Source organism: Corvus hawaiiensis, chromosome 2 (genome assembly GCF_020740725.1).
Source record: "Corvus hawaiiensis isolate bCorHaw1 chromosome 2, bCorHaw1.pri.cur, whole genome shotgun sequence".
NCBI classification, from domain to species: domain Eukaryota; kingdom Metazoa; phylum Chordata; class Aves; order Passeriformes; family Corvidae; genus Corvus; species Corvus hawaiiensis.
Window position 1 is genome coordinate 103306059 of NC_063214.1, and position 12134 is coordinate 103318192.

The window sequence follows — 12134 nt, forward strand, 5'->3', positions numbered from 1 at the left end:
CATCTTGGACATAGGCCACCAATGAAGATTAGGCCTTATGCTGTCCTGAGCCCATCTGCTTCATGAGGTTTGCTCTGAGTTTCAGACACGGAAGAAGAAAATGTGCCTTATCTCTGTCTCTCATTACCTACTAATGTCATTCCAGTTGTTCTGCCTGGCATTATTGGTGCCTATATAAAGAAATTAAACCATTCACCTCATGTCTGATACTGTGGATAACCTTTTGTGGTTTTATTGAGCTCTGTGAAGTTAATGAGGCTCCAGAGAAGTGGAGCAGATATAAATACAGATAGGATTATCTCTTTGGAAGAATAGGGGGATGTTTGGCTTTGGTTGGTTGATAGTTTTTTTGTTTGTTTGTTTTTGTTTTTTCTTTTCTGTTTGTTTTTGTTTTTTCTTTTTTGTTTGGTTTTGTTTTTGTTTGTTTGTTTGGTTGGTTTTTTTGTTTGGTTTGGTTTTGTTTGCTTTGCCTTTTTTGGGTGATTTTTTTTTTCACCTTTTCTCAGGGGGAAAGTATAGGTTCAGATCCCACCATGCTAAAGATTTTTTGTTATACTCAGAGTAGAATATGTAAATGAAGCAACTAAGAGACCTGTAACCACATATCTTCTTTGGAAGATAAATATATTTCATGTATGACATTTGAGTACTGATAAGTATCTAGATAGTTAATTCTGATTAAAAAACAAAACAAAACAAAACCAAAACCAGTGGTAAACAGAAACCTAAAAGAGGTTGGGGATCTGGGTGTTCCTATTTCTTTGCCTTCATTTTCCACCTGTAAATATTTCTCTATCTCACAAAGGATCCGAAAAGACAAACGTTACAGATAGTAAGTGATCTGTTCAAGTAGAGCAGTGGTGGAGACCATACTAACACACCATAGTTAAAACAGGACAGAAAGGAATGGAAAGGAGATTTTCTGTATTGAGAATACCATTTATCACTGAAAAGGCTTTAAGTCAGTTTACAATTATTTAAATTAATTTCTTCACTTGTTTGTTTTTGTTTGTTTTGTTGGGGGTTTTTTGTTTGGTCGGGGGTTTTTTTTGTTTAAATGTTTGCTCCTGAATGCTAGGAGTGAATGTAATTAAGTTTATAAGTATTTCAAATGAAGGTCAGTACTCACTTCTACATGTTGACAGGTCTGAATGAGTTTTGCCAGAAGAGTTTCCAGTTCAGTGTTCCTCTTAATTAGGTTGGTGAGGTTACTCTCCAAATTTTGCTGTTAAAATGAAGGAAAAAAAAAATTAACATTTCAAAGAATTATTATTTAGGTGAATATTTGAAAAATCTAATTACACAGGTACGAACGTGAGACTTTCATATTGATATGTTCCATTACATGTTTGATTAGATTAGATGTTTTGTCTATGCAAGACAAGAGAGAAAAAAGTTCAAGAATAGAATTCTGGAAAATAGATTTTCTAAGGACCTTATAATAACTAGATTAAGCAAATAGTTTTATTCAGGAGGAAAAAAAATGAGTAAGGAGAAGACCAGAAAAGGTAAGAACATCTCCCCCCAAAAAGTGGTTTATTTTAACTGAGAACATTTTAACTGAGACTCCTTATTCCCTCCTTTCAGTTGAACATCTGAGTTTAAAAGCCTGCTGCTAACTGAGGTCTCCGAGCTGGTCAGCACTTTCTTCTTAGGATTCGCAGTGCTGGATGGGCTTTGATAGATATGATTTAATTCCCTAGTTCATCAGAGTTATATTTTCAAACAAATAATTCTAAAGAAAAACATCCTTTCTATGCTTAAGAATGAAATATCTACTCACAAACTCTGCCTTCACTAACTGTTCTTAAGATAGAAATTGTGGCATATTTCTGTGTTTATCAACTGATTATGGCTGCCACTAATATCTGCAACTGTGGTAGAGCAAAGTCCTTTCCAGCTCACAGATCTGAGGCTGCATCCTGGCTCTCTTCTATTGCATGAGAGATTGAGATCTAGCAACAAAAGTTTCAGTCTCCCTTCTCCTCCCTGTATCCACAGGAAGGAAACCCAAGCACATGAGGAGCAGGTCTGTGACAGCTCTGATCCACTCCCTGGAGTTACTGAACAAGAATACCAGAAGTGTGTCCTGTGCTTTTCTCCTGACAAGGGCTGCGAGTGTCTCTGCACGACTTCCATTAATTTCAACCCTCCTCATGTTTTATTAATGACCTTCTTTTCTTCACACTACTACTTTCCCTCTGGTGTATCTATTCTATCATTCCAGTCCCTGCAGCTACTCACCTGACTTGTATAATCCTCCCCCAAACCCCACCTCCACACACGCATTTAGAGTGTGCGTGTGTGTGTTTTCTGGTGCTGTTATTCTCTCCTGTTTCAAGCTGGTTTAAAACACTTTATTCCTGGCCCTCCCTTTCTGCAGCCGTGCAATTCCCTTCCCATTCTTGCATATGGCTACAAACAAATGCAGATGGGACTATTTCATTGCTGAATGATACATATTTTGGCATGTACCAGGGCTGATGCTGGGGGAGGCAGACAGTTCTGTTCCACCAAGGAAAGCACAACATTTTGATGGCTTTACATATATTACCCTTCCAAGAGGTGTGATGGGTGTTTGAAGTACATAATTTTGACATTTTCTTCCCAGCAGAGCCGTGCATATTGTGTATGACAAGCTCTGGCTGTAAAAACACCTTCTACACCACACTTATTTTATAGCCCATTAAAACAAAGAATAACAAGAACAGGTATTTTTACTGAACTGCTTGTTCTGGATCCTAGATTTCCATAAGCCATACTGTGAACGATCTTAATTGTGAAGGCATGTTTGCTGTGCTGTCAGATGTTCCTTTGAAGTGCTGAGACTCATATGCAAAGTCAAAATATATATAGTTACTATATGAGATAACTTTTGTCTTCAAAAAACATCTTCCTTAAGACAATCCAAATGTGCAAATACTCTTGAAGTTGTATTTATATAACTTCTTAATCTTATATATTAATTTTTTACATGTTGTAATATTTTACACTAAAATGTTTAAGTGGAAAACATGTATTCTTGATTGAAGTGATCTAATTAAAAATGTATTATTGGACATAAAAAATACTAACAGTTGGTACCTATACATACTATGAAGAAAAAATATATTCCAAATGGTTGTTTTGAATATATATAACTGCAGTTATTTTAAATAACTGAAAGCTATTTCTCTTCAACTAAAGCCATTAATACATGAAGAGTCAGCATTTTTCTCTGAAACAGAAATGTATTGACCCATAGATTATATATAGATTATTATATTCAGGTTATTCCCAAAATCTGGATATAATAATCTATATTCCTGTATAAATATATATATAGGATGAAGAACAAAATCTTAGAATAAGTTTCATATCCAGTGACTATAAATATAAACCCATATATATTATTATGGCTTCACACAGGTCTCTTGATATCTTCTGCATTTCCTGACTGTGAAAATGGAAGAAAACCCCGAAACAAGCGAGTTGCCTTAGAAAAACTGGAGTTAATCCATTCCCATGCTCTCTCTCCTTGAACTGTGTAATTTTCCATATGGGAAGCCTGGAATTTTTTTCTGTGCAGTTTGGTATGCAAGAGATTGATTTTTTAAGTCACGCATGATCAGAACTTTGTTAAATTTTTGTTGAAGAACCTGGTGGCTGCTTTCTGAAATAAATGTCAATCTTTCCAGTTTCACTAGGGCAGTACCAAATGGCAGCTCTCAAAAGTACCTGATTTGAAAGTTTCAAAGGTCATAAAACTTGATCGATTCCTGCAGTATGTTTACCCAGATTTTCTTTTGTCAGTATCTTCCTCTAGTACTTTCCCCTATTATTTTCTCAGACAGACCATGGTGCCACTTTAGCTACCACATGATGGTAGGTACCAGAAGCAGAGTTTGAGCTCTGCCCTCTTTCTTTACTCCATATAGGGGGACTCAGAAAAGGCCTGAACATTTACATTTCAGAAACAGATATTTGCTCAGAGACTTTCCAAAGTGTTGCAATCTCATTTCCCATCCACACCAGGATCTTCCCCAGTTGTGTAAGACTACAGTGCCAGATTTGGAGGTCCAGCCGAGCTGGAAAATGAATCCAGTTATTGTAGACTAGAATTCCTGGGAGAGTGAATTGTAGCCAGGTTTCAAGTCCAAAGAAATTGTGCTGTCACATTATGATGAGTACATGTGAGAATGAGTAGCAGAGTCACCTGATTCCAAGTATCTTCTACTGCTGCTTTGTTGGGCAAACCAAATTATGATTGTATTTTTGTTAACTTTCTAGGGAAATCATAATTTCTTAAATATTCGCACCTGACTTTTCTCATCTTTTTTTGTCAGTTGCTAATTTTCATTGTTACCTGTCTATTAAAAACTGATCTTAGAAACTCTGGGGTTGTTTTTTGTAAAGAAGCACAATAGTTGTTCTGCATTTTCCCTGTGGACAGGCTCCACGTATATTAACACAGTAGATGCAAACTGCTCTCTAAAAGCAAAAGCAAGGCTGAATGCTTCCTGACTTACCAATGTAGATCCAGCCCAAGATCTTGACATTCCATGCATGCTTTGAAACTGTTTTTACAACATCCAGTATAAAGTGAAAAGAATGATTACTGTCCATTTAGCATGGTCTGACAATTATACAACATAAATATTCCTATAATCTTGGGATAAATCCAAGTAGATGAAATCACAGACATGTAATTGAAAAAGACAGTTAAGGATGATGTTTCATTTTGACTCTGCATGCCTATAAAATGATATGATCCAGGGACTGAAGTCTAAGTTGGAAAAATTAATGTTAAAAACTAGAGGAGGACAACTCAGGACTGATCACATTTTTTAAGCTGCTGTCTAGCTCATGATCATGTTGCTGCTGAAGTCACGATCATGTTGCAGCAACGATTGTGTGAGGCTTGTGCCCTGATTGAAGTGGGAGGTCAGACTAGATGATCATAATGGTCTCTTCTGGCCTTTAAATCTATCAGTCTATGAAAACCAAATGTGAACCTATGCCCTTTGCCAAATTAACAGTCTCACGCACAGCATTGCTTGTCTAAAATAGGAAGGTAGCACAAACAGATAGTCCTAAGCTACTATATGGGTTGGAAATGCTGTCAAAATAAATCAATGTAAACTTCTAAAGAAGAGAAATGCTGAGTGTGTGTTCCTGCCTTACGTCACAGCAGAGAAAACAATAGCATCCTCGAGATCATATTTTCAGAGACTTTTTCCATAAAAAGTGTCCATTCAAAAAGCCTCAAGATAAAACATACAGCTATCAGGTACAATGAGATTTTAAATTCCATTTGAAGTAAAGCAATTGTATTTTTCTTATTAAAAATATTATTTTTCCTCCCACTGGCAAATATAAATACTCATTTGAACTTTCCACTCACTGCTTTGAGAACTGTTCCACTGAAACTGCAGCACATGCTTAGACACGCTATGGGATAGTATATGTAACAACAGTCCTGATCACCATTTATATCAAATCCACCATGACCAAAGACTTTCAGCAGGAAACATTGACTGCAGTTTGCATTTCCCTTGATCCTGGTGTAGAACTGACCAGTGTAAAGCATATTTTGAGACTATCTCCTGGTTCAAAGAAGAAAACAACTTTGCATAGTGGAAACTAAGTTTAGGGATTATATAGGTTTCTTGAGAACCACTGTCACCTTCCCACCACCTCTTGACAAACAGTCAAAATGAAACAGTTTATACATTTTCAGTTTGGGTTGGTTGAAGTGTGTAACTTAAAGCCACACAGTCACACTGCTGTAATACACAGATGAGGAATAAAACATCACAAAGCAGAAGTGTGATCACATTCTAACTTATTCAAGCCAGCAGAGAAACCAGAGTGATGTTGACATGGCAGATCAATCTTTAGTACTTGCAGGCTAGCTAGAGATCATAAATACACTCCCTGTCACTAACACAGTCCATGCAAACATATCTTCACTGAAATGTTTTCCTCCTAATTCAAAGGTATTATGCTTGCATGTGCTCCAGTTATATTTTCACCTCGTCATAGTGACATACCCCATGAACTAGTTGCCTGTTGCCTCCAGGACTTGTGTCTAACCTATTAAAATAGTTGCCAATCAAATCCAGAATAACTGCCAGAATATCAAGCATGGTTTTGAGCCAGGATTGGGGTATATGTGAGCTTAATGCTTCCTTTGGTGTTCTTTATTTAAATGGACATGCCAGGTGCACATGGAAAAACTTAAGCTCGTTTTTATTCTATGTACTTGTCCTGAAACAGATTACTACTCTTCTATAATATTCACGTGCTCAACCCTGTATTTCTCCAGCCAGGGAATGGTAACTTTTTAATAGGAATGACTGACCTCAAGTCTCAAATGTGCAGAGCTTGACAACTGCACTTCACATTCCTATGTGTAAAGAAATAACAGCTATGATGTTGATAGACTCCTGGGGATGAAGATTTTTACCTCAAGTGATTATAGTATATCACAAGGAAAGACCCATGAGATATTGCAGTGTTAATTAATTGTCCAGGAGTATTTTTATTTAAAGTGCAATGAAAATATCTGCATGGGAAGCCATTATGACTCCAGTGATGTTAACTAAGTTGAGTCTATTTCCATATTTCTTAGGAATGTCACTTGATTTTTTATTAATCTCTATTTAACATGGGACATTGTGGAAACTAAAGGAAATCCAAGCACTTCGAATTCTTGACCACATAAAATCTTTATTAACTGAGAAAGCAATATTCCAGGGAGAACCTTCAATTACACTCTTGTGTCTCTGCAAAGTCGCGCCCTCAAATATACCAGGGGTTCTTGCCATTTGTAAGTACAGTTCTGCTCTTTTATTTAACTACATTAATCTGTCTTGTGAATTGCTCTTCAACCTTCCTTCACTGCTTCTTCTCCTGTGGAGAAACAGAAATTTCATACCTGGGGCCTCTGAGAAAAAAGAACAGGACAAGATGTATATATATGTAGCACACTATAGCAAAAGTTTTCCATTGATGTGTACTATCAGGTCTGGAAAAGAAACAATACATATACTTAAAAACTATTTGCCCATAGCAGGGACCATTTTTACCAAAAACACAGGTCAATGAAACTTGCACTGCATACTTATTTTCGTAGTTATTTTGTTATTGTATGTATTGTATTTTGTATTGTGTATAAAAATGAAGTGAAAATAGCATTTTCTCTTAAACAGAGACAGTCAAACTTGTTACAACAATTTTGTTCCAGTTTAGACAGTGACAAAACTGAATATATAGGACAATCTGGTTTGTTGTTTTTTTTTTTTTTTTCAATAAAGCTATTAGAAGATATCCAAATGTTAACTTGGCTGGGATCTGGGGGGTTGTTTCAGTCTTATTTTTAATGAGTCATTAATCAAAGAAGGACCAGAATAATAATCAGGAATCAAGGATCAAGAAGGAATAGATTTAACATCTGACCAAATGAAAAACTAAAATGCAATTTGGACTGATATGTGAGTTAATAAACATTTGCAAAAGTGTAAAAATATATTTGAGGCCACAATATATTTGATGATTTTTTTCCTGCCTCAATGCAGGAGTCAAACTGGAAGCTGAAGTGTTAAAAGAGCACAACAAATACCAGACACCCTGAATTTAAAGCATGTCATTAAAGACTTATTGTGGTGAGCTAGGGGGCTTATAAGCTCATTCTTTTCCCCATGGGCTAATCCAGTGCAATGAAGGGGGTTAAGGACAACTTGAACTATTGCATAGCTGTCCTGCAGCACCCTAGCTAAATCTACTTCCAACCTCCCAGGACATGGAATGTACTTAAAACCAGGAGTTTAACATGTGCTCCTGCCCATGAGATGCATAATGTAATCCTGTGCAAACAAGATCTGGGAAGTTTTCATTCCAAAACCTGAAATTCTAAGTTTTTCCCATAACTAATGACAGATATCTATACGAAAACAAAGCAAAAATGTTATCTAAAGAACCACAATTTATGCAGTGTTATTAAAGTCCTGGTTTCTACAGATGTCTGCCTAAACATTTCTGAAAGTTGTACTTATTTAAGAGGTTTTATTGTGGAAAGAAAATCTGAGTTTAATCAGTCAATACATATTACTGCCTTTTGCATTTGAAAAACGCCGTCTTATCTAAGCGGGTATGTGTAAAAACAATTCAGTATTATGCAAAGCTGGCAGGTTGGAAAGGACAGCTAGATAGGTAAGGAATGGCAAAGGTCAATGTGGTGATTTGGTCTGCATTAGGAAGCAGTGGTGGAGCTGTCACAAGCCTAATTCAGCTCTTTCTGCCGGCCTGACACTTGTGGCAGCTGCCCCCTTCTGCATTTCTGTTTCTCAGTATGGCAAACAGCACGTTGAAAGATATCTATTGACTGCCCTCCTGAGGATATTAATTGTCCATCCAGAGAATGAAGCCATGAGTCCATCTCCTGTCATGGCTAGAAGGTCTGGCACACCCAGGACTCACATTGGCTTTGTCTTATTCAAGAAACAGAAGTGACTTTCTGTGCAGTTCTGCTAACAGGGAGGAAACAGGTGCATCTGTGAACACAACATATTCCCAGCTGTTGCCCTAATGGCACATTAGGAGCCATACAGGCACCATTGGTAAGCCCAAGGGAAGCCAGGGAAATGCACTTCTTTAGGAAAATGCCTATCCCACTGTCCAATGTCATGGTGCATGAGGAAAGTGTCACCAAACTAGCTAAACAGAAACCCCAACTCTGACATTGGGTGAATTATACTAAACCAAGCACCACTTACAATTGTGTTCTTTGGGGGTTTGTTTTTTATGTTTGTGAACCCTATGAAATTTTGCCAAGAATTACACCATGAGTTAATTACAGCACTCTGGAGCACTCTGTTTTCTTGTCACTGAAGTCATTGATGGCTCTGCCTTTTCCTTGCAGTGAATATACCATGGATCATACCTTGCGGCCTACATACCATAAAAAAGTTGCCATCTGTTGAATTTGGTGTTCATTCTGTCACATGTTCACTGCCTTGCTGCCCATGGTTAGAGCTTGCTCTAGACAGAAGTGTAAGTCTCTCTGTGTTTTCTTCTCCTCATTTGCTCTATTTCCTATTCAGCAAACTAAAACCACCTACTAGATTGAGTAAATGCCCTGAAAGAAGTTTGGTGTGGGGAACTTGAGTTCCCCACAGTTTTCAAGTTTAGATATAAGTTTAACTTTTTGAATAGAAGGCTTAAAAATTCATCTAAAATACTTGTTAACCTGACCTGATAATATAATTTTTCAGTATTTTTCTATACAAATCTTTTGACCAAGCACCAGATCTCACATATAGGAGTTACTAAAATAATCATCTTTGGCTCAGATTTCAGGTACAGAGCTGTTATTATATTTAAATCTTTGACTTTATAAGTTGCTAAGGACAAAACCCGATAACAACATTAAATAATCTTAGTATCATTACATTCTTAGGGACTTATTAAGAGAATGTGATGGTGGTGAGCTGAGCTTAAACTAAACAGTGAGTATAAATTGCAAGGTACAGATGAGGACTTGGAAACAGATTTTGTTTCATATTTCTGTCATAGTTGGGTGAAGTTTCTGTTCTGACCTGCCTAGTCCTTATTGCCAATACTTCATCAGAGATCGACTCAAGATTCAAATTCCCTAACCACCACCACCACCATCACCAAAATAACCAACCCACCTCAAACCCAAAAAACACAAAACCAAAACCAAACCAGCAACAAACCCCCCACAAGTTTAGCTGGAAACTTAAAGTTCTGAGTATACTTTAAATACTGATGGACTAGAAAAATAACCAATCCAGCATTAATTTTTCCCTTGCATTTTGCAACTGATAAATGAAAGAAAAGCATGCCAATAAGATACTCAGCAGGCAGAAATATCATCCTCTCTCATTTAATATACATCAATAAAGGCTTTTCCTTCCCTTGCCTCAGCAGTGCATCCAACTCCATTGCCAGGTATCATGATCTCCCTCACTACTCCTACTTCCAAAACATGCTCATATTTTGCTCCTTTTTACCTGGTCATGGGTGTAACTCCTTCCCCTGATAAGATACTATTTTTCACTCCCTATTGGAGTACACTTTCACAAAGAAATGAAATAATCAATTCAGTGTTAATCCAACTCTCATTTGAGAGGCCAATATTTCAGGGACACATTATTTTTCAACAGACCTCAAAAATGTATATGCAGTGATTAAAAAACTCAACCAGCCAGAAGCAAACATTCCATGTGGAAGCCACAGCAGACTTGCATGTTCACTTACCTCAGCAGTGCAGATGAGGTTTACTTTACTAATATGAACTAATCAATTTGTATCAGCTAATGAGTTGTTTCTGACAGTATGAACAATTGCATGAGGATACTTCAAAGTAGTGAGTTTTAGCTCAAGAAGGCATGTTTGCAAGTAGTTTTGTAGTTTATTTTTACTCTGCTCCTATAATCACTTGCAGCATGCCAGACCACAAATGTAACTCAAGGCAGCTCTACTTCATTGATACTTGAGATCCCATGACTAAGTATTGAACATTATTTTCTATTTTTTATTTCTGATTACACACAGTTTGAAAAGTAGAACTGGAAAAAAACTTCTGCCTATTAAGAATCAGTGGATTGTGATAAAATGTTCCTTATATCACCACAGAAGTCTGGTGCCACAAGACATTTAAAAATACATTAAAAGATGACTCTTCTGCTGTAGTTTCCAAGGTGATAGATCATATCACATGAAATCAAAGGATGATTTTAGGGAAAAGAGTGCTAGTAGAAGCCCAGATATGTGCACTTGTAAGATTTGAAACTCACAAACACAGGTCTGTTTCAATTTCTAAAACATTATTTTGTACTATTCTGAGTTAGAACTTTGCTTTCTTGACATTTCAGATTTTCACCTGAAAGGCAAAACACAAAGGAAAGGCCTATGTGTTCTCTAAGAGAACTGGAACAATCAATAACAGCTCTGCATCTTCAAGAGTAAAAGACTTTAAACATTTTACTAATGAAATAGGATGAGATTCTTTGTTTATGACCTTAATATTAAGCATACAAATTTGCATTAGTAAATTTAGTAAATCTGTCATCAGAAAAGAGAGCATTTAATCCTTAAAAAAATGAAAACAATTTATAAGTACATATATATACTATATTTCAATAAATGCTTAATTAAGAACATAATACTTATGAATAATAGAGAACAAAATGCCTGAATCCACAGTCCCTTTTCTATAAGAAGAGCAAGGTACAGGTATCGCCCAACCCTTCTTCAACACTTTCAAACATTCAGATAAATCATTATAATTTTAAAGGGCCATTTTCCGGGTACCCCTTCTTCCTCCAAAATGCCAAATGCAAAAATGATGGTCTCTAGAGGTGTGAGTGATGAACCTAGGACAGACCAACCCAGGTTGTGTGTATAGACTGGGGAATGGGAGGCTGGAGAGCAGAACCGTGAAAAGGGACGTGATGGCAAGCTGGACGTGAGTCAGCAGTGCCCTGGCAGCCAGGAGGGCCAAGCATGTCCTGGGGGGCATCAGGCACAGCATTGCCAGCTGGGCAAGGGAGGGGATTGTCCTGCTCTGCTCTGCACTGGGGTGGCCTCACCTCGAGTGCTGGGGGCAGTTTTGGGTGTCACAATGTAAACAAACCCATCAAGCTATTAGAGGGTGTCCAAAGGAGGACCACGAGGATGGTGAAAAGCCTTGAAGGGAAGCCGTATTAGGAGAAGCTGAAGTCACTTGGTCTGTTCAGCCTGGAGAGGAGGAGACTGAGGGGAGACCTCATTGTGGTTATCAACATCCTCACGAGAGGAAGCAGAGCGGCGGGTACCAATGTCTTCACTCTCATGACCAGTGACAGCACTCGAGGAAGCAGCATGAAGCTGGGTCAGGGGAGGGTTAGTTTCGATGTCAGCAAAAGGTTTTTCACCCAGAAGGTGGTTGGGCCATGGAACAGGCTCCCCGGTGAAGTGGTCACAGCACCAAGTTTGACAGAGATCAAGAAGCATTTGGACAATGCTGTCAGGCACATGATGGGATTCTTGGGGTGTCCTGTGCAGCGCCAGTGTTGGACTCAATCTCATTTTGGGTCCCTTCCAACTCAGCATATTCTATGATTTTACAACCTTTGAATGATTTACAA

General features: G+C 37.6%; 1 protein-coding gene across 4 annotated transcripts in view; it reads right to left on the reverse strand.

Annotated features, from left to right (window-relative positions):
- MID1 (midline 1) overlaps positions 1–12134 on the reverse strand; it is a 249910-nt gene that overhangs the window by 51688 nt on the left and 186088 nt on the right. For all 4 annotated transcript variants that reach the window (XM_048329100.1, XM_048329093.1, XM_048329111.1 and 1 more), the window contains one exon: positions 1130–1225. In XM_048329100.1, coding sequence (XP_048185057.1) covers positions 1130–1225 — 96 coding nt within the window. The remainder of the gene's footprint in view (positions 1–1129; positions 1226–12134) is intronic.